General features: G+C 43.7%; 1 protein-coding gene and 1 long non-coding RNA gene across 5 annotated transcripts in view; one reads left to right on the top strand and one right to left on the bottom strand.

The window, feature by feature from the left end:
- The first annotated feature begins 5522 nt into the window (after positions 1-5522).
- LOC131702878 (uncharacterized) lies at positions 5523-16595 on the top strand. The gene is made up of 11 exons (XR_009309579.1): positions 5523-5604; positions 7038-7076; positions 8786-8953; positions 9742-10537; positions 10639-10692; positions 12015-12425; positions 12525-12599; positions 13219-13299; positions 13565-13646; positions 14205-14374; positions 15685-16595. It is a non-coding gene; the product is annotated as an uncharacterized LOC131702878 (long non-coding RNA).
- A 588-nt stretch (positions 16596-17183) lies between these two features.
- The window catches only part of LOC117396812 (zinc finger protein 618-like), a 40535-nt gene continuing 34932 nt past the window's right edge, over positions 17184-22786 (bottom strand). For all 4 annotated transcript variants that reach the window (XM_033995012.3, XM_033995015.3, XM_033995013.3 and 1 more), the window contains one exon: positions 17184-22720. In XM_033995012.3, the coding sequence (XP_033850903.1) occupies positions 21225-22720 (1496 nt within the window). In that variant the 3' untranslated portion in view covers positions 17184-21224. The remainder of the gene's footprint in view (positions 22721-22786) is intronic.

Below are 22786 nucleotides of genomic sequence, written 5' to 3'. Positions count from 1 at the left end.
CAGTGATCGGTGGTGATCGGTGATGGATTGCACTTCATCGCGAGCGTGTGTGGTGCAGTGATCGGTGATGGATTGCACTTCATCGCGAGCGTGTGTGGTGCAATGATCGGTGATGGATTGCACTTCATCGCAAGCGTGTGTGGTGCAGTGATCGGTGATGGATTGCACTTCATCGCGAGCGTGTGTGGTGCAGTGATCGGTGATGGATTGCACTTCATCGCGAACGTGTATGGTGCAGTGATCGGTGGTGTGAGTGATGGATTGCACTTCATCGCAAGCGTGTGTGGTGCAGTGATCGGTGATGGATTGCACTTCATCGCGAGCGTGTGTGGTGCAGTGATCGGTGATGGATTGCACTTCATCGCGAGCGTGTGTGGTGCAGTGATCGGTGGTGTGAGTGATGGATTGCACTTCATCGCGAGCGTGTGTGGTGCAGTGATCGGTGGTGTGAGTGATGGATTGCACTTCATCGCGAGCGTGTGTGGTGCAGTGATCGGTGATGGATTGCACTTCATCGCGAGCGTGTGTGGTGCAATGATCGGTGATGGATTGCACTTCATCGCAAGCGTGTGTGGTGCAGTGATCGGTGATGGATTGCACTTCATCGCGAGCGTGTGTGGTGCAGTGATCGGTGATGGATTGCACTTCATCGCGAACGTGTATGGTGCAGTGATCGGTGGTGTGAGTGATGGATTGCACTTCATCGCAAGCGTGTGTGGTGCAGTGATCGGTGATGGATTGCACTTCATCGCGAGCGTGTGTGGTGCAGTGATCGGTGATGGATTGCACTTCATCGCGAGCGTGTGTGGTGCAGTGATCGGTGATGGATTGCACTTCATCGCGAGCGTGTGTGGTGCAGTGATCGGTGATGGATTGCACTTCATCGCGAGCGTGTGTGGTGCAGTGATCGGTGATGGATTGCACTTCATCGCGAGCGTGTGTGGTGCAGTGATCGGTGATGGATTGCACTTCATCGCTAGTGTGTGTGGTGCAGTGATCGGTGGTGTGAGTGATGGATTGCACTTCATCGCGAGCGTATGTTGTGCAGTGATCGGTGATGGATTGCACTTCATCGCAAGCGTCTGTGGTGCAGTGATCGGTGATGGATTGCACTTCATCGCGAGCGTGTTTGGTGCAGTGATTGGTGATGGATTGCACTTCATCGCGAGCGTGTGTGGTGCAGTGATCGGTGGTGTGAGTGATGGATTGCACTTCATCGCGAGCGTGTGTGGTGCAGTGATCGGTGATGGATTGCACTTCATCGCGAGCGTGTGTGGTGCAGTGATCGGTGGTGATCGGTGATGGATTGCACTTCATCGCAAGCGTGTGTGGTGCAGTGATCGGTGATGGATTGCACGTCATCGCGAGCGTGTGTGGTGCAGTGATCGGTGATGGATTGCACTTCATCGCTAGTGTGTGTGGTGCAGTGATCGGTGGTGTGAGTGATGGATTGCACTTCATCGCGAGCATATGTGGTGCAGTGATCGGTGATGGATTGCACTTCATCGCAAGCGTCTGTGGTGCAGTGATCGGTGATGGATTGCACTTCATCGCGAGTGTGTTTGGTGCAGTGATTGGTGATGGATTGCACTTCATCGCGAGCGTGTGTGGTGCAGTGATCGGTGGTGTGAGTGATGGATTGCACTTCATCGCGAGCGTGTGTGGTGCAGTGATCGGTGGTGATCGGTGATGGATTGCACTTCATCGCAAGCGTGTGTGGTGCAGTGATCGGTGATGGATTGCACTTCATCGCAAGCGTGTGTGGTGCAGTGATCGGTGGTGATCGGTGATGGATTGCACTTCATCGCGAGCGTGTGTGGTGCAGTGATCGGTGATGGATTGCACTTCATCGCAAGCGTGTGTGGTGCATTGATCGGTGATGGATTGCACTTCATCGCGAGCGTGTGTGGTGCAGTGATCGGTGATGGATTGCACTTCATCGCGAGCGTGTGTGGTGCAGTGATCGGTGGTGATTGCACTTCATCGCAAGCGTGTGTGGTGCAGTGATCGGTGATGGATTGCACTTCATCGCGAGCGTGTGTGGTGCAATGATCGGTGATGGATTGCACTTCATCGCGAGCGTGTGTGGTGCATTGATCGGTGATGGATTGCACTTCATCGCGAGCGTGTGTGGTGCAGTGATCGGTGATGGATTGCACTTCATCGCGAGCGTGTGTGGTGCAATGATCGGTGATGGATTGCACTTCATCGCGAGCGTGTGTAGTGCAGTGATCGGTGGTGATCGGTGATGGATTGCACTTCATCGCAAGCGTGTGTGGTGCATTGATCGGTGATGGATTGCACTTCATCGCGAGCGTGTGTGGTGCAGTGATCGGTGATGTGCGGTGATGGATTGCACTTCATCGCGAGCGTGTGTGGTGCAGTGATCGGTGATGGATTGCACTTCATCGCGAGCGTGTGTGGTGCATTGATCGGTGATGGATTGCACTTCATCGCGAGCGTGTGTGGTGCAGTGATCGGTGATGGATTGCACTTCATCGCGAGCGTGTGTGGTGCAGTGATCGGTGATGGATTGCACTTCATCGCGAGCGTGTGTGGTGCAGTGATCGGTGATGGATTGCACTTCATCGCGAGCGTGTGTGGTGCAATGATCGGTGATGGATTGCACTTCATCGCGAGCGTGTGTGGTGCAATGATCGGTGATGGATTGCACTTCATCGCGAGCGTGTGTGGTGCATTGATCGGTGATGGATTGCACTTCATCGCGAGCGTGTGTAGTGCAGTGATCGGTGATGGATTGCACTTCATCGCGAGCGTGTGTGGTGCAGTGATCGGTGATGGATTGCACTTCATCGCGAGCGTGTGTGGTGCAGTGATCGGTGGTGTGAGTGATGGATTGCACTTCATCGCAAACGTGTGTGGTGCAGTGATCGGTGATGGATTGCACTTCATCGCGAGCGTGTGTGGTGCAGTGATCGGTGATGAATTGCACTTCATCGCGAGCGTGTGTGGTGCATTGATCGGTGATGGATTGCACTTCATCGCGAGCGTGTGTGGTGCAGTGATCGGTGATGGATTGCACTTCATCGCGAGCGTGTGTAGTGCAGTGATCGGTGGTGATCGGTGATGGATTGCACTTCATCGCAAGCGTGTGTGGTGCAGTGATCGGTGATGGATTGCACTTCATCGCGAGCATGTGTGGTGCAGTGATCGGTGGTGATCGGTGATGGATTGCACTTCATCGCAAGCGTGTGTGGTGCAGTGATCGGTGATGGATTGCACTTCATCGCGAGCGTGTGTGGTGCAGTGATCGGTGATGGATTGCACTTCATCGCGAGCGTGTGTGGTGCAATGATCGGTGATGGATTGCACTTCATCGCAAGCGTGTGTGGTGCAGTGATCGGTGATGGATTGCACTTCATCGCGAGCGTGTGTGGTGCAGTGATCGGTGATGGATTGCACTTCATCGCGAGCGTGTGTGGTGCAGTGATCGGTGATGGATTGCACTTCATCGCGAGCGTGTGTGGTGCAGTGATCGGTGGTGATTGGTGATGGATTGCACTTCATCGCAAGCGTGTGTGGTGCAATGATCGGTGATGGATTGCACTTCATCGCGAGCGTGTGTGGTGCAGTGATCGGTGATGGATTGCACTTCATCGCGAGCGTGTGTGGTGCAGTGATCGGTGATGGATTGCACTTCATCGCGAGCGTGTGTGGTGCAATGATCGGTGATGGATTGCACTTCATCGCAAGCGTGTGTGGTGCAGTGATCGGTGGTGTGAGTGATGGATTGCACTTCATCGCGAGCGTGTGTGGTGCAGTGATCGGTGATGGATTGCACTTCATCGCGAGCGTGTGTGGTGCAGTGATCGGTGATGGATTGCACTTCATCGCGAGCGTGTGTGGTGCAGTGATCGGTGATGGATTGCACTTCATCGCGAGCGTGTGTGGTGCAGTGATCGGTGATGGATTGCACTTCATCGCGAGCGTGTGTGGTGCAGTGATCGGTGATGGATTGCACTTCATCGCGAGCGTGTGTGGTGCAATGATCGGTGATGGATTGCACTTCATCGCGAGCGTGTGTGGTGCAGTGATCGGTGATGGATTGCACTTCATCGCGAGCGTGTGTGGTGCAATGATCGGTGATGGATTGCACTTCATCGCGAGCGTGTGTGGTGCAGTGATCGGTGATGGATTGCACTTCATCGCAAGCGTGTGTGGTGCAGTGATCGGTGATGGATTGCACTTCATCGCGAGCGTGTGTGGTGCAGTGATCGGTGGTGTGAGTGATGGATTGCACTTCATCGCGAGCGTGTGTGGTGCAGTGATCGGTGGTGTGAGTGATGGATTGCACTTCATCGCGAGCGTGTGTGGTGCAGTGATCGGTGGTGTGAGTGATGGATTGCACTTCATCGCAAGCGTGTGTGGTGCAGTGATCGGTGATGGATTGCACTTCATCGCGAGCGTGTGTGGTGCAATGATCGGTGATGGATTGCACTTCATCGCGAGCGTGTGTGGTGCATTGATCGGTGGTGTGAGTGATGGATTGCACTTCATCGCGAGCGTGTTTGGTGCAGTGATCGGTGAAGGATTGCACTTCATCGCGAGCGTGTGCGGTGCATTGATCGGTGGTGTGAGTGATGGATTGCACTTCATCGCGAGCGTGTTTGGTGCAGTGATCGGTGAAGGATTGCACTTCATCGCGAGCGTGTGTGGTGCATTGATCGGTGGTGTGAGTGATGGATTGCACTTCATCGCGAGCGTGTGTGGTGCAGTGATCGGTGGTGTGAGTGATGGATTGCACGTCACCGCAGTCACAGTTTGGAGACTCCTTAATTCCCCACTTAAGAAGGAGGTAGTCGCACCTCCTGTGTGTTGTTCCAGCGGTTCAGTGCAGTCCAGTTTCTACGTTGGATCTTCAATAATGTCTTGTTAGGGACATTGCAGCCAGACCACTTTAAACTGAGAATGGAAGTGTATGTGAAACGGTGTTACTAGAAACAATGGGAGCGTGGATCAACAGAGCGGCACGTGTACAATGAGAATGTGTCGCTCTGTTTCTGAATGAGGGAGATCTGTAGGAAACTGATTATTATTTTTCATATTTTTGAAAAATTCAGCTATCCTGTGTGTGTCTGCTGTCAAGGAATCTACACAGAAAAAAATCAAACTGGAAGAGGAGGAGTCAGGTTAGTGTGTATCTGCAATGTTGACTTCTCAAACAAAAAGTATCAAGAGCAGGCAGCTGACGCAGCTTCTCTACAGATTGCTTTTTTAAAATCTCAAAACTCCTCTAAATAGCAGACGATTGTGTGTAATGAATGGTAGTCCAAGTTTATGACCTGTTTGATTTTGTTGCAGAAATACAAAAGCACGGAGTCTTGTTAATGTAGGTGTGTCTTATGAGAGCTCACTTTCTGTTTAGTTTTAGTTATATTGTGTGCTTTCTTTGTCTTGTGAAATGAGCAGCCTTGGATATGATTAGATCACATTTGCAGCTTGCAGTTTCATTTATATGACTTTTTTAATTTATTTTTTTGTATTTAGTGTCATTTCTTTATGCATGCAAAATACCATCATGTGGAAAAATATATAGGTCCAGACATACCTATTTAAAGCACAAGAAAGACCATCGAATTGCAGGTAATGTTCATTTATGAAAATGTCAATTTAAGTGAGAATGAAAGGAACTGTATGGTAGTTTTGCTCTGTTTACACTGTGTGTGTGTGGAACTTTTGGTTAGATTGAAATCCCAGGACTTAATTACATGAATTATGAAGAAAGGTTAAAATAATTAAATCTCTTCAGCCTTGAAAAAAGAAGGGAAAGAAGGGATGATTAACATCTTTAAAATCATAAATGGTGTAGATCAAGTTACCCTAAGACACGATTTCAAATGTAGCACAGAGAGAAGATCACGAGGGAAGCTGAGTAGTTTAGAACAGAAGGCAGGAAGCACTTTTTTACACTGAGAGTTTTAAATGCATGGAATTACCTGCCAGGTGAAGATCTCAAACACGGGGGATATTCTGGGATATTGTGATTCTACTAGATTTGCACAAAAGCCTGTTAACAGATATGTTTAATGTGAGGTTAGAATAGTAACAATATATCAGAGGAAGTCTAGCTGAAAAATAACGAAACATAAAAACATGTTGGTCTAGAGAGAATCTGAGGATGGGGCAGTAAAGAAGCCTGGCATGCAGAACAGCTAACCTGTGGGCCTCTTTATCGAAACCAGGAAATGAGTTGAGCAGTTAAAATTGATTTGACAGTCGAGACAGAGATGCTAAGCAAACCCATTACAGACAGAGCCGCTGTGCGCACTGCAGGTAACGAAGACAACCTGGTCAACCAGAAACAGTGCCAGAGATGGGCGCCAGCATGATGTCCTTGTTAGTGGAGGCAGCTTTATTATACTTATTCTGGTTCGTGGCTTATTTTTTAAATGACTTTAATTGAGTATATACAGATTGACCATGCGCAACAAATACACTGCCTGTTACTGATCACAAGTGGGAATCGCCAGTGCTGTATCTGAAATACATGTACCTGTTTAAAACTAAACCACAAGAAAGCCAGCGATCAGGTTGGTCATGCTAATAAGAGTTAGGAACTTTGCTTTTTTAAAGATCTGGTTAGCACTCAGAAGTAAAGCCTGGAAAACGTCTTTCGTTTGCTAATCTGTTCAAACCCTGGAAGCTTTACCAGGCAAAGGTAAAAAGATGGAGGAAGCAGACACTTCTCTTTGAAGCTGCTCTTTCTCTGCACCATCTTTCAGTTAGAATTAGAGAGTCATGAGTGGACAATCCATCTATCCATTTTGATGTCACCCAGTCTTTAAATGGCAGATTCTAGTCTTGGTACAATGCTACAGAAGTGTTACCAATAGAGCAACGTTATTCATTATTGTCTAGACTCTAGGAGAAATTTCTGTAAAATTTAGAAGATACTGCAGTCTTTTGACACTGTGTGTGCCGTAATGTATTTTGTGTTTGTGTGTATATATCAAAAAAATATAAATAACCTGTATATCAAAAAAAAATTGTATTTACAGTGTCCTCTTTCTTCACAGCAAAAAACAACACACAGAGATTGCTTCAAGCAATACAAGGTACTGCCTTTACTTTTAGCATTTCAATCTGAGTGGACTGTTGAAATAAACCTGCATTTTAATAGCACTGAACATTGTTATTAAGTAGGTCATTTATTACTGTGGGTTGGGGGCAGGATTACTAGATATTCTTGTGAATTGTGTCCTGTGTCACACTTTATAGCTCTGTACTGAAGCAGGATTACTAGATATTCTTGTGAATTGTGTCCTGTGTCACATCTTATAGCTCTGTACTGAAGCACGATTACTAGATATTCTTGTGGATTGTGTCCTGTGTCACATCTTATAGCTCTGTACTGAAGCAGGATTACTAGATATTCTTGTGAATTGTGTCCTGTGTCACATCTTATAGCTCTGTACTGAAGCACGATTACTAGATATTCTTGTGGATTGTGTCCTGTGTCACATCTTATAGCTCTGTACTGAAGCACGATTACAAGATATTCTTGTGGATTGTGTCCTGTGTCACACCTTATAGCTCTGTACTGAAGCAGGATTACTAGATATTCTTGTGAATTGTGTCCTGTGTCACATCTTATAGCTCTGTACTGAAGCAGGATTACTAGATATTCTTGTGAATTGTGTCCCGTGTCACATCTTATAGCTCTGTACTGAAGCAGGATTACTAGATATTCTTGTGGATTGTGTCCCGTGTCACATCTTATAGCTCTGTACTGAAGCAGGATTACTAGATATTCTTGTGAATTGTGTCCTGTGTCACACCTTATAGTTCTGTACTGAAGCACGATTACTAGATATTCTTGTGAATTGTGTCCTGTGTCACACCTTATAGCTCTGTACTGAAGCAGGATTACTAGATATTCTTGTGGATTGTGTCCCGTGTCACATTTTATAGCTCTGTACTGAAGCAGGATTACTAGATATTCTTGTGAATTGTGTCCTGTGTCACATCTTATAGCTCTGTACTGAAGCACGATTACTAGATATTCTTGTGGATTGTGTCCTGTGTCACATCTTATAGCTCTGTACTGAAGCAGGATTACTAGATATTCTTGTGAATTGTGTCCTGTGTCACATCTTATAGCTCTGTACTGAAGCAGGATTACTAGATATTCTTGTGAATTGTGTCCTGTGTCACACCTTATAGCTCTGTACTGAAGCACGATTACTAGATATTCTTGTGGATTGTGTCCTGTGTCACATCTTATAGCTCTGTACTGAAGCACGATTACTAGATATTCTTGTGAATTGTGTCCTGTGTCACACCTTATAGCTCTGTACTGAAGCAGGATTACTAGATATTCTTGTGGATTGTGTCCCGTGTCACACCTTATAGCTCTGTACTGAAGCACGATTACTAGATATTCTTGTGGATTGTGTCCCGTGTCACACCTTATAGCTCTGTACTGAAGCAGGATTACTAGATATTCTTGTGGATTGTGTCCCGTGTCACACCTTATAGCTCTGTACTGAAGCAGGATTACTAGATATTCTTGTGAATTGTGTCCTGTGTCACATCTTATAGTTCTGTACTGAAGCACGATTACTAGATATTCTTGTGAATTGTGTCCTGTGTCACACCTTATAGCTCTGTACTGAAGCACGATTACTAGATATTCTTGTGGATTGTGTCCCGTGTCACACCTTATAGCTCTGTACTGAAGCACGATTACTAGATATTCTTGTGGATTGTGTGCCGTGTCACACCTTATAGCTCTGTACTGAACTGTTCCTTTTTTTTCTGACAGGTTCTTTAAGCTGTCCACTATGTGGAGCTCATTTTTCCCGCAGAGGGCATTTGTACGACCACATTCTGTATGTTCACGAGAAGTACCGACCACATGGTTGTGACATGTGTGATCAGCAGTATACCCGACCCTCAGAACTGCAGAAACATATTTAGAAATGCCACGCAGGTACAGTGACTTTGTGTTAATTAGTGCAGAGCTAGAATGTGTATGTGTCTGCTGCACTGCAAGCGCCAGATGATCTATGTGATCATTTAACAGAGCCCAATGGTCCTATATATCCCAGTGTTTTAATATGTCCAGTAATCCCTAAATGAAGTGACAGAATGCCAAATCAGTAATGTGAACCAAACCAAGTAGTCCTGTCTGTGTGTGTGTGTGTGTCTGACTATCTATCTGTCTGTCACTGTGTGCGCTGGGAGTAAGAGAGCTGTGTGCGTGAGCTGTGCACTCTGTAGGTCAGGTTCTCCCCTTTCTTTTCCTTCTTGTTATTGCTCTCACAGTATACCAGTCTCTTGAGCGTTTTTTTATTTATGTAAAGCTGACTTGTCACTATGGCCAAGTCTGGGGGCAGATCGGGCCGATCAAACGTTTGTGAGCCATGGCATTAAGATCCTGGTAGATGTTGTAGATGGGAATTGGTGATGTGTCTGTAAGAGGCGGTGATTGTGGGTCAGGGGGGAAGGGGGTTGTAAAGTGTTTTTTATTGTTTATTTGAATTGTTTATTTGTGTTACAATAAATGTCTTTTGCTAAGTAAAATAAAAATATCTATAGCTATCAATCAATCGATAAATAAGGTAATCTATCCCTGTCCTATGTTTGACTCTAAATATCCCAATAAAATACAACATATTTAGTAAACCGTGCAGTTGACTGTCTGGTGAAATATTTACACACATATAAACGTGTTCTATTGAATTCTGCCTTTTAACACAACTCTTACTGTTCATACAGGTGGGGTTGGGTACCAAAGGACAAAGGAAACTGAGAAAGTTGAACAAGGAAGCAGTATGTATGCCTGGGAATGATCTAGAGCATGGCAGACGGATTGGCTGTTAGGACTGCTGGGAAGCGCATCTCAGCACAGGGCTGATACTGAGGCTGCCACGGATTGGCTGTTAGGACTGCTGGGAAGCGCATCTCAGCACAGGGCTGATACTGAGGCTGCCACGGATTGGCTGTTAGGACTGCTGGGAAGCGCATCTCAGCACAGGGCTGATACTGAGGCTGCCACGGATTGGCTGTTAGGACTGCTGGGAAGCACATCTCAGCACAGGGCTGATACTGAGGCTGAAGTCTGCTGAATTATGTTACGTTAACATATTGAATTATGTACCGCTTTGTACTTTTCCATAAACTGACCAATTGAAAAATGTGACATTTCGAAATCTAACTGAAATACTCTACTACTGTTCTGCCGTCCTGTAGACTTTGGCGATTTCATTTTGTAGATTCTTTGTTTAGATTCTGTTAAATAAAAGATCTACATTTTATGTTCATATCATTATTGATTAATCCTAAAATTCCAGGTGATGCAAAACTTTTGGTCAGAGCTGTATGTAAAATCGCTTCATCCTAAAAAAAAGAACATTTTTAATTCAACCTTCAATGTCTGTCTAAATCACCCTGCATGTGACTCTTCTAAGTGTTTTATTGACAGCAGACAATCCTTTTTGCAATAATAACCTGATGAAAACAATGTCCAATATTTAGCTCTCAGTATTGCTGTAAAGCCCTACGTGTTCCACAGGTATGCCCGATACAATCTCTGGATTCTGTAAATGTTTCAGCATGTTTTTTTAATCTCGCATTGAATTCTCACTTTAAACACGACCCCTTGTGTTCATACAGGCAAGGTTGAAAACCAAAGGAAAAAAGCTGCCGGGAGAAAAGAGCAAAGAAAAAGTACGTATGTTTAGGGATAATCTAAAAAACGCTGGGATTAGAAAAGGCGGGTTTCTAAAATGAAGTTTGAAAGTTGATTGCGATGGCAGCGTGGATCGGATTGTAAACCAGTTTGGATTGCCGGGCTCTGAATTAACAATAGTCTACTGCACTAGCTATCAACAAGTACCAGTGTGAACCTCGATTACACTGAGCTCTGTATCTGTTTCATGCATTCAACTAAAAGTATTAAAAAGAAGAATCTTTATTTTATATAGCGCCTTTCATGTGCATCTCAAAGCGCTGAACAATAAAACATAACCATTTGTTCATACAATAAAAGCCATTGAATAAAAATGTGTTTTCAACTTAGATTTAAAAGTGGTTACAGAGTCACTCTCCCTTATGACCTTCGGGAGGTCGTTCCACAGTCTTGGGGCTCGACATGAAAAGGCTCTGTCCCTGAAAGATCGTTGCTTAGTTATTGGTACCTTGACTAGACCGGAATCATAGGATTGAAGTCTGCGCATTGGGGTATATGGTACCAGAAGCTTGCAGATATAGCTTGGCGCTAACCTATGCAGAGCCTTAAAAGTCAGCAATAGGATTTTAATTTTTACTCTGAACTCCACTGGGAGCCAATGCAGCGTGGCTAAGACTGGAGTAATATGATCAGTGAATTTGGTTTTAGTTAAAATTCTAGCCGCTGAATTTTGAACATATTGTAATTTTTTTTAAATAATTTTTTTGAGACACCAGCAAGCAAAGCATTACAATCGTCTGTACGAGAAAAACAAAGGCATGAATCAGCTTTTCTGCATCTCCCTGAGTAAGACAGGAGTGAATACGAGCAATATTAAGTAGATGGTAAAAAGAAACTTTAGTAATATTACGAATATGCTCATCAAAAGCCAAGTTTTGGTCAAAAATAATACCAAGATTCTTTAGAGTAGTGCTAGGCTGGGTCTCAAGTACGTCTACAAACAGTTTAAAATGTCCATATTTATTTAATTGATATGAGGAGCCGACCAGCATCACCTCAGTCTTGTCAGGATTCAACTTGAAAAAATGTAGCTGCATCCAATTCTTAATGTCACTTAGACAAAGCGAAAGACAAGATATTGATAACTCCAAGCCTGGAGAAGTGAGCCTGTAAACCTGTGTTTCCTCCGCATAACAGTGAAATGTTATGCCATATTTACGAAGTAACTATTCACAAGGACATTGCTATGTACTGAGTTTGCAAGGCTTCTTTCTTAGATCTCCTGTACTGCTCTGCAGTGTTTGACAGTACCTTTACTACTGTGCTTTATTCTGTTTTTATTTTGCTTTGCTATTTACAGAGAAGAAAATCCAAATTGTGCTGCCTAGGAAACAATCCAACCCCACTGCACCTTCCAGTGAGATTAAAAATGAGAACTCAGTGAGCCTGATGAAACGCAGTGCAGTTTTACAGAGGAATTCGATGCTCATTGCATGTTTTGATTAAATCTCCAATGAAAATTCAGAGCACATGCTGTCTTCTAAAGAAGATTATGATGGCTATTCTGAGCAGCTGATCTATTTAAGTGATGCTTGCAATGGGAGTTCTGTGCAAATGCCCGGCAACAATGACATTCTTAATGGGAGTTCTGTGCACACGCCTGGCAACAATGACATTATTAATGGGAGTTCTGTGCACGCTCCTTGCTCTAATGACATTGTGATTGAGAATTCTACCTACATGAATCAACTCTCCCAACTTGATGATTCAGGTCAGTCTTTCTTGTCTTTTCTTTTTTAATTAGCAATAGTATGCATGTAGAATGGCCCTGTTTTGACAGGATGCATTACGTGCTGCTTGTTATTTTTAGATGGTTTGTCAATGATCCAGATCAGTAATGTGACCTCCCTGGTGATGTCTCAAGCGGATTTCCTTCAGACCCCAGGTAAGGGTGTGCTACATTTACTGATGCAGGAGGAACATGATTGTCTGAGCATGCCAGTGTGGAGTGTGGGCAGCAGTGTGGAGTAGTGGTTAGGGCTCTGGACTTTTGACAGGAGGGTCGTGGGTTCAATCCCAGGTGGGGACACTGCTGCTGTACCCTTGAGCAAGGTACTTTACCTAGGTTGCTCCAGTAAAAACCTAACTGTATAAATGGGTAATTGTATGTAAAAATAATGTGATATCTTGTAACAATTGTTAGTCGCCCTGGATAAGGGCGTCTGCTAAGAAATAAATAATAATAATAATGCCGTTAAACATCATCATGATGAAAAGGTCCCATCCCCTGTGTTCTCATGTTTAATAGCTGTGTGGGGAGGAGTGCAGTGAGATTGTATGTAATTATGTGCAAGAGCTGCAAAGCTGGCCTCTACCTAGTGGCATTCCTACTGTCTGTATATTTGGTCACCAGTCAGATTCCTGAATGCATGCACACACATGCTCCCAAGTCCCTGTTTAGTAACTGTAAAGTATAGGAAACCTCTCTAAACTTCTCTATGAAGCCCAGCTAAACACAGATAACTGTGCAACAGCCCTGTCTAAAATGAAGTGGTTCTCCACAGGTACAGATGAAGTCATTGAAGGGGGCAGCGTGGCGAGTCCTGTGTGTTCAGCAAGATCTCAGCAGACAAAGCCGCATGCAAGTATGTCTTCATTTTCTGAGGGTTAGTTTAACACCAGCTTTTAGGACACCTACAAGTTCTGTGCTCATGAAGTACTGTATGCAGCAGCCTTCCCTTCTGACAATGGTTCTCCTGGAGACTTGGGTGATTTCACAGTAGCAGGTTACAGTTGTGCACGACAGTGGTGTTCTGTGCAATCTGTGCATACCGTTGGATATTTGAGCTTGTGGTTAAAGGGCTTTGTGCTTTTCACGTAACTGTTCCTTCTCCACTTTCTTTCCTCTAGGAAAGTATATCTGTGGGGTATGTGGACAGGAACACAGGTTATATTCCAGTCTCCTGAAACACAAACGGGTGCACTCAGGTAGGTGTTAAGGTTAGCTCTGTGCACACAGCGGGTCTCGGGGGGCCGGGGGTTCAGGGTTTCCTCAGACCCAAGCGCAGTCATCTGTTTTCCCTGATTTTTAGCACGTGGGGTTCTTCCAGTTACTGCTTGAAGGTTTTTATTGTTTATATTTACTAATCCTTCCACGTTCATCGAATCAAATCTGACAACAGAAATGGCTGACCAGGTAACAAGCCAGCAATAGTGACTTTAATACATGGACTGGAAATGGCACCCTTCACCATATTTAAGCATGGTTGGCTGGCTTTATTGTTGGTCCACAGCTGTTTTCTCTGATTCTTGCAGCCAGGTCCCATTAGCGGTGTTGTCCAGTACAATGATATGTTTCACTGGCTCGTTGTAACCTCTGGCAGTGTCAGTGATGCACATGTTTCCAAGCTGCTCCAGCAGAGATGCCTTTCCCCTTGCATTGCGCCCCTGGAGATGCTTGGAAGGGTCTACTCGAATATGGTTTTAATGAAGCTGACGTCGGCCAGCGTAAATCCCATGTCATCTTTATTGTTTTAACTTCATTTCGAAGAAGGCGAGTTTTTTGTTTGCTCTGCGGGAGAAGCTTCTTGCAGCCAAAGGACCTTGACAGGCACATTGCCTGTGTTCACTCTCAAAGCTTCAGGTTCAGATGCACGCACTGTGAGATGGGCTTCAGTCGGCGTGTGCTGTTTTGTAAGCACGTTCTCCTGGCACACTGTGGTGAGTGCAAGCCTGTTTTCAGTGTACAGCAGCTTGAGTTCACCAGATGTCTGTTTAGTAAAATGAAGGTAAACATCTGTTCAGGGTAAAGAGCCTCTTTGTCATACAGTTCTGTCATGAAATCTCCCAGATGTTGTATAGTTTTTCAAGGAGGTAGATGTCATTGTGATTGGATTGTATCAGAAATTAGCAGTGCGATGCATATACAGAACAGTATGTATTGAATCAATAAAACAAAGACCCATTTTAAATAATGTTTGGATTCAAATAGTCATCTCTCATTTAAGGGGATTTCAAGGGACCAGCAAAAAAATGCCAGATCAGTAATTCTTATTACTAAGAGTTTCAGCCAAATGCATACTTTCAGTTTTTATTGAAGTCACAGTAACACTGAAATCAAATTTCAATCACAGTACAATGAAAAGTAATACACATGTAGAAGTACTGTGCATTTTATTGAACATACAGCTATAAGTGAACTTGTAAAAAGTATACATTGCAAATGAACTGCACTTGAAACCTGCATGTCCCGTTCTGATCACAGGCATTTTTAAACCACGAAAGCAAGACGTTCTCAACATCAGGGTATTGAAAAAATCTGAAACGCTGACGACCTGCACCTGCAGTTGGTTGTGTTATTGACAACGTGTTCACAGGAATGTTGAAATCTGCAGATAAACTTTTTTCTGTGCTGCTTTATGGAAATGGCATTGATACGTGAGCACTATGTAGAACATATGTAGTTCAAACTAATTAGTTTAATCCGAGTTTGTTTTAATGAGAATTGACTGCATATTGATTGTGACTACTCTACTCCATGGCATTGTTCTTGCCTGGCTCAGGTACAGTATAGTCGTTTGCTAGTATGGTATGTTTGTGTCCCGCCCGCACAGTAATAGACGACAGACTGTTCCATTTAAGCTTGGTATTCCAGCCATGTCCTGATCTAGTACTATGCAGTGGAAGAGCTGACGACAGGAACACAGATCCAGTGTTTCCATCCCTGTGGTTTTACACGCAGTGCAGTAGAAGCCACTGAAAACAATTAGTTGATCATTATTTACCATGCTTACTAACTAATCCAGCAAGATTTCCCTTTTCAGCCACTTAGAAAGCAGAATTTTGGAAGTGAGGTTTTTTTTATTTTTTATCTGTAATTACCACTAGGGGGTGTGCAACTAATTTCTGAACCCTCTGAAATTGATTTTCCAATAACTGCCATAGTTGCTGCTAAAGTGTTCAGTAAATTATTTTAAATAATCCATTAACCCACAATTAATCGACCTTTTTTGTTCTGTTTTTATTTTCAGATTTAGAAAGCCTGAAGTGTCACATATGCAAAAAGAAATACAAAACTGCACATCACCTTCAGGGTCATATCCAAAAGCATCACAGCGACTGTAAGCAACTCTGATTGCATTCTTCTTCAAGGGTCTGGTCACCGGCATGTACCCAGCGACTTCACGTTGTTAATGCAGTCATTGCACAGGCAGAAGAGACTGAACTGATGTTGCCCATGCAAATGTCTGTTTACATTTACATCTATGCAAAACCTACAAGCGCAAGTACCATCAGCACAAGCTAAGACGATGCTCGAGTCAGGTTTGGAAGTGCAGTATCAGCAGCACAAGCTAAGACGATGCTCGAGTCAGGTTTGGAAGTGCGGTATCAGCAGCACAAGCTAAGACGATGCTCGAGTCAGGTTTGGAAGTGCGGTATCAGCAGCACAAGCTAAGACGATGCTCGAGTCAGGTTTGGAAGTGCAGTATCAGCAGCACAAGCTAAGATGATGCTCAAATCAGTTTGGAAGTGTAACCTGTGTGTTTGGTAGCGTAGCTCTCCCCCACAGTGCACACATGGTGATATCACATCCACATTCAATCAGTTGGGTCTGTGGCTTTGCCTGGATCATCACACTTTTAGCAATGTATCAAACTCCCAGTCTGCTTTCGTTTGCTCACACCTCACACAGCTGAGCTTCAAACCCTCAGTAAGAATGCGCTGTGCAAACGATTGTTCAGCAGAAGCAGCGTGTGTAAATGAAGAGGCCTTTGTCGAACTTTGTGGGTTAGCAAAAGGTTCGGATCAGAGTTTATTTCTCAGGGGAACAAATGAGTTTTGTGTACAGCCGCTTTATTTTTTATCATGTACTCGAATGTCTTTAAATAATGTACAAAATAGAGAAGTTATTTTTCTTCTACACGTCTAAATAATAACTAATAAACTGTTTTGAATTTGATCAAATGATTTGTTTTGACTAATTCTGCTCCTTATAATTGTTGCTTTATCAGGGGAGTAGATGGAAAGCGAATATGCCCAGTTGAAGAACGCTGGTGTGACGGCAATGGGCAAATACTACTGCTGTTAGTAAGCATCCCTTTGAGGGGAGCTTCTGTCTTTGGAAACAAACCACAGCTAATGTCTCAAACCTTTTGTCTGAATGATTGTGTTCAGTGTACCCTTTGCTTTGACCTGCGATGTAAGATGGGTGCCATATTGGGCAATGTAACTTTTTGCTTTCCAGAGTTCCCACACGCTTTGAGATCTTTTCTTCATACTCGGTACACAGTTTGATTGTGGGGATCATACAAGAAAAAATAAGCCTCATTAACCCCATATGGTATTGTTATGACATGTATAGTTGCTGGGGTGTAGAGACAGTTCACTTTGAGTTATTAAGACTGCTGCATCATTTTGACCACTGGCCTGATCAATGATACAGAACACACTGTGACATAGTGTCCTTATAGTCAGCTGTTTTCTGTGATTCTTTCCAACATTACACAAGAAGACAAGCAAGGCTGTTCAGTGACACTTCATTTTTTATTAACACAGCACATCCAATGTTAGGTAATGTTTATCAAATACAGAATACAGCGCATACAATGTTAGGTAATGTTTATTAAATACAGAATACAGTGCTGTGAGGTCCAGGCATTCTGAAACATGACTTAATGCTATCATTGGTAATTTAGAAAAATAGTGTGTTGCTACAAAAGTATAAATTAAAACTACTACCGGTAGTTAAGAAATATTAAATACATAAATCATATGAGGAATAAGAAATATCTGGCAAGCCCTGTAGAAAACACTGCCGTAAACTGTAGCATCTGTTTAGAGATGAACACATCCTACAGTTAAAGCAGGGTTAGGTTTGGAGTGCCTGCTTCTAATATGACAGAATGCAAAAAAAAAAAAAAAAAAAAAAAGGACAGAGTTCTAAACAAATATGTTAATTGAGTTTCTATTTATTAAGGACAAGAGCCCATATTTCTATAAAACCCACAACATGTGTGATGGCAGTAGGAAGCGAGGAGCTTGGTTTGCTACAGATAACACTATATACACACAATTTCAATTGTTTTCAAGAAAGGACTATTTGGTTTCTTTTCATCTTAAAATGTCTTTACTACAAAGCAACAGTACAGAACATTTTAAACCATGTTTTCTTTGTGTTTGACTTCTCTCACAGAAACACAGAGCGTGCTCAAAGTGTCTGCCTTGCAAGTTTACCAAGTGTATAGTGTAAAGGAGCAGTACTATACAGAATAGTTCTGAGGAGCAAAGGGATGCCAGTTTGTTTCACAGTAGCGCCCTCTACTGGGATGAAAATAGAACTGCAGCTTATATGTACATGCCGGTTCAATACTGCAATCCTTTACCATGTGTCAAATATTGAGACATCCAGGACGTAACAGTATCATATACAGCTATGTTCAGCTTCTGCTTCACTGCAAGGTAAAATACATGCATTTTTATACAAACACTGATAGGTGTTTTTGTTCCGTTTCCCCACCCCCACCACAAAGGCTTTGTCTGGCTAATTATTTCTAGATGAACTTGAATTGTATTGTCTGACATTAGTTTCCATTTGTAGTTGCTCAGAAGAACAGACAGAGAAAGTGAACACCTAACCTCCCCTTAGGTTATTAGGACCTGAGCTTGAAACAGTAACACAAAATATTAAACTGCAAAAAAAACGTCCCCCCCCCCCCCAAAGTGAATGCATTGAGGGGTGTGTGCCAGCCCTGAGCTGTGTAGCTCAACAGGAAATTGTCCAAAAAACAACCCTTTGAAGAGGTTTGGTTGGAACAGGATTTTTAATGCAATCATGGCGCTGTGATTTTGTTCTCTTCAACTGGAAACGCTGGCATGAAAATCAATTTCACCATTGCCAGCACAGTGCCAGTCTGGGTGTGCGGGGTAGGTCTATACAGTATATAATCCCCTTCACTCTGATTTTCCCTTGTAAATTAGAAGAAAAAAAAAATGAAATAAAAAAAGGTGTTGTAACTGCCTTTGTTTTTGAAATTATAATCGTCTGGGACATTGCTTCATAAAACATCCACCACCCGTTTAAAAATAAAATATTTAAAAAGTGACCCTCTAGGGAGCAGCTGTAATAATGAGTGTTCTCTGGTAGTTTAGAGATACAGTCCCCTGACTCTACAGTACTCACACAGCATGGACATGCGTACCCTCCTATACATTCAGTGTCTGACATCCAAAATGTTCTGTTTCCCCTCACAAAAATAGTTCTATATACAATGCAATACATACAACGCTGCTTTCCTGCTTACTCTGGGCAGGGCTGTTATCAATACTGATGTAGCACCCGCAACACCACCCAAACATACAATGATATTTAAAAGAAAACAAACTTACACAAGGGCAAGCTCAAATGCAGCTGTGACACGTGGTGCCTTGTATGTGTAAATGTTTCAGCAATAGGCAACTTATTTTGATTTGAATATTGCTTATGAATTAATACAACCTGTATTTATACTCTATACTGCAGCGAGTTCGCCATTGTTAGATAGATAGATACTGTGTGTGTTAAACAGGTATGTGGCGGATTTATTATCTATGTACAAGTGGCAGATCTCGGGACACAAGCAGGTTTTGTTAGTAAAGCTAGGTTAGGTTGAATTTACACTCCTCGGTTTGCATCTAAACCCATTTTTTATTAAAATGCTATCAATTTGAATGAAATAGTTAAATATATGTGGCTTTACATATAAAACATTATAACAAGCTTTGTTCTCAAAAATAGTATTGAATGACATTCGTGGCTGTACAATACTGTTCTAAAATACTATGAAATACACTGTGTAACAATTTTTTTTTTTTTGGTTCCTGGGTAGTAAGTGTTATTTCCTAATTGCTTATGCCTCAAAAGTATAGAAAATGGCTATTATTCCCCACAAACTTTGCTTTTGTGACCAGGACAGTGATATTTTGAAATGTACCTATTTTCCAGAACATTCCAGATAGATTCAGTGCTGAGTAAACTTGGAGTAACGTCTAGAACTTTCTAGAACTTTCCAGTAATATAAATAGTAGTATAAATACAGGGGCCTTAAGCCCACCAGTTCAGTTTAGTTCCAGCTGCCTAAGTGGATACATATCTGCATTTTTCTGAGATGGCATCAAGAGGCTGCAAGCATCCGGCAGACACATTTTGCTATGTCTGCAGCCAATTTATCAAGACAAGAGCGAAAAAGTACTCAGTGGAAGCATCTGCCAAGATGTGTGAGGCCTACAAGGCATATTTCGGCATGCCTGTCGGGGATCAAGACAAACCCTGGGCACCTCGTTTCACCTGCGAGCATTGCAAAAAAAAACTCTGGAAGGTAAGATGGACAATTGTTGCTCGGAATTTTATGTTATAAAATTTGTTAATTTTTAAAATTGTAAAAGTTTTAAATTTTAAAATGTTATTGAAAAAATATATCATATATGAAAAATGTTGCAAGAATCTCTTACACATTAGTCAAGATCCTGGAGTGCAATGAATTCCCCAAGAAGCTCACTAGTAAGGAGAAAGCGGCTTGGAACAGCTTTGTCGCAGTGGTTCAGGGGCTTCCTGGGCAATCACAAGGCTGAAAACTATGTGGAGCTGGTTGAGACTCTGGTGAAGAACTACGGCACAATGGGCTGTAGGATGTCCCTCAAAGTCCATATCCTTGATGCTCATCTTGATAAATTCAAGGAGAACATGGGAGCGTACTCGGAGGAGCAAGGCGAGCGCTTCCACCAGGATATACTGGACTTTGAACGCCGCTACCAAGGACAGTATAACGAGAACATGATGGGAGACTACATTTGGGGGCTGATTCGTGAAAGTGATTTACAGTATAATAATAAATCTCGAAAAACTACTCACTTCTAAATCTTTTGTAGTCATTTTTGTATTGCTTTAGTATAAATACATGTTAATTTGGATTCATATGTTGTTTTTTTCTGACTTTATGTGAACGAAGACACAAATTCGCCCGTTTTCTCATTGGAAATAGGTAAATTTCAAAATATCACTGTCCTGGTCACAAAAGCAAAGTTTGTGGGGAATAATAGCCATTTTCTATACTTTTGAGGCATAAGCAATTAGGAAATAACACTTACTAGCCAGGAACACAAATTGTGTAACATAGTGATATTAAAAGAATAAAATAAAAACACGTAAACAAACTGTTCAGGAGAAGATAAAAAAAAAAAACACAGAAGGGGAACGCTGACCAACTTAATCTAAATAAATCCAAGCGTTTAAAATGTTTCAGATGTGTGGAGGATTTCTGATGCTGTTTTCTTTTGCTATATAAAACAGGACAGCAGCCGTGACCCTACCAAGCTGAAAGTGTTTGACCAGTACAATACAGAACTCTGTCCATTTGGCCATTTCCTCTAGAAGCTATCCACACGTTTGCACTAATGGCTGCAGGCTGTTCTCCCGATATTCAGCACGGTGCAAATCAAACATTTCTATTGGAGTGTTTGTCCTTGGCCTTTAGTTAAGATTTAGCACCTCTTAGTATTATTTTGATTTTGAAAACTATTTTTCCTAGTGACCTGTTCAAGGCATGTTTGACTTCAAGAAAAGAAGTTTATTCATTTCCTCTGGGGTCACCTGTCTCCTCTTCTTCATTGACAGCGCCTGCTCGCACATGCTGACAGACTCGCTCCTCGCACCCACCGCCGGCACAGACAGCAGCCAGAAAGCCAGCCTGGCTAGTCTGGGATACTTCTGGGTGACTGACGACCAGTACTGGAACAGATCCGGAGTCGCTTGGAACAGAGGTTCTGCCAAATATTCGTAAACTTCTTTCTTGACCTGTTTCTCGTCACTTCCCTGAGCTTTACTGTTGCTGCTGGCCAGCCGGGCCTTCTTGGTGCTGGGCTCCATATCGGTGTCCTCTCCCCTCATCTCTCGGATCTCTGTAATCATCTCGCACACCTTGCTGATTATCTCCTCATGCTGGTAAGCAGGAACCGGCCTCAGTTTCTGCTGGGGGTCCAGAATCATAGCTACTTTGTGTGCTCGCTCCACTTTAAAGTTCTCCTTAAGAGCCTCCAGGAAGAAGTGGCAGAGCTTGCTTACAGCACCGACGTCGTTGGCTTTGGCCGTGAAGAGTTTTTCCAGTCTGACGTAGGTGGGAAGCACCAGCTGTAGCGTGGGCTTCTGTTCACAGCTCAGCTCCACCACTGCCTGCTTTACTGGGGCCAGGATAGCCGCCAGGTTACACAGCAGCTGCTTGTTCAGGTTCTGGATGTGGCTCATCTTCTTGGCCCGGCTGTAAAACTCACAGATCTGCTCGTAGCGTTCGTTCACCAGCAGCAGAGACTCTGTGACGGAGTCCCAGCAGGGTGGCGCTGGTGCTTCTTCCAGGGAGCCAAAGGTCTCTCTGGAGAAGCCAGCAGATCCAGCCATGTCCTCGCACACGTTGAGAAGGTCTATCACCTCGTGCATGCTGCGGGCCTGCAGAGTTCTCTTATTCAGCGCGCTTTGCACCACACAGTTTAAGGCACAGGCTGAGCAGCCCAGGCACATCCCAGCCTTGAAGAAGGCAGCCAAGCTCACTTTGCAGTCCATCACGTAAATGGTGCGGATCTCGGACATCACAAACTCCGAAAGGACGTTCTGCACCCAGTGATGGACCTGCTCGCCACACTCCTTCACGTCCACCTCCTTGACCCCCAGGACATAGCGCTTCCTCTGGGATCCTTCCACCTGATACGCGGTGAGCACATAGCAGGAGTCGACACCCACCATCTGGGAGTGGCACGTGACGCCGATCCCCAGGCTGGTGTTGCTGCCCAGGGCACAGGTCACCTTCACCTTCACCTGGTTATACATTCTGGGTAAGTGCTTCAAGGCTAGCGTGTTCATATCACCCAGAACATCTGTGACAGAGAATGCGCCGTATTGCGCTCCAGCATCAACCAGCGTCTGTGTTAATTTCATGAAGTCTTTTGTGTTCAGGACACTCGCTGCTCCCAGATCAGCGTACATCACTTTCAGTAGTCTCTCAGCAATCTGTTGCCGTTCTTTCTCTGGTACAGTGCTGTTGGCTGCAGAGAGAGAATACACGATGATTAGACTATTGCTATGTAAGAAACCAAGAAATGAAAACAAAA

This window comes from Acipenser ruthenus, chromosome 31, assembly GCF_902713425.1.
Source record: "Acipenser ruthenus chromosome 31, fAciRut3.2 maternal haplotype, whole genome shotgun sequence".
NCBI classification, from domain to species: domain Eukaryota; kingdom Metazoa; phylum Chordata; class Actinopteri; order Acipenseriformes; family Acipenseridae; genus Acipenser; species Acipenser ruthenus.
The sequence above is the reverse complement of the archived record's forward strand: the minus strand, read 5'-3'. Positions and strand labels throughout refer to the sequence as shown.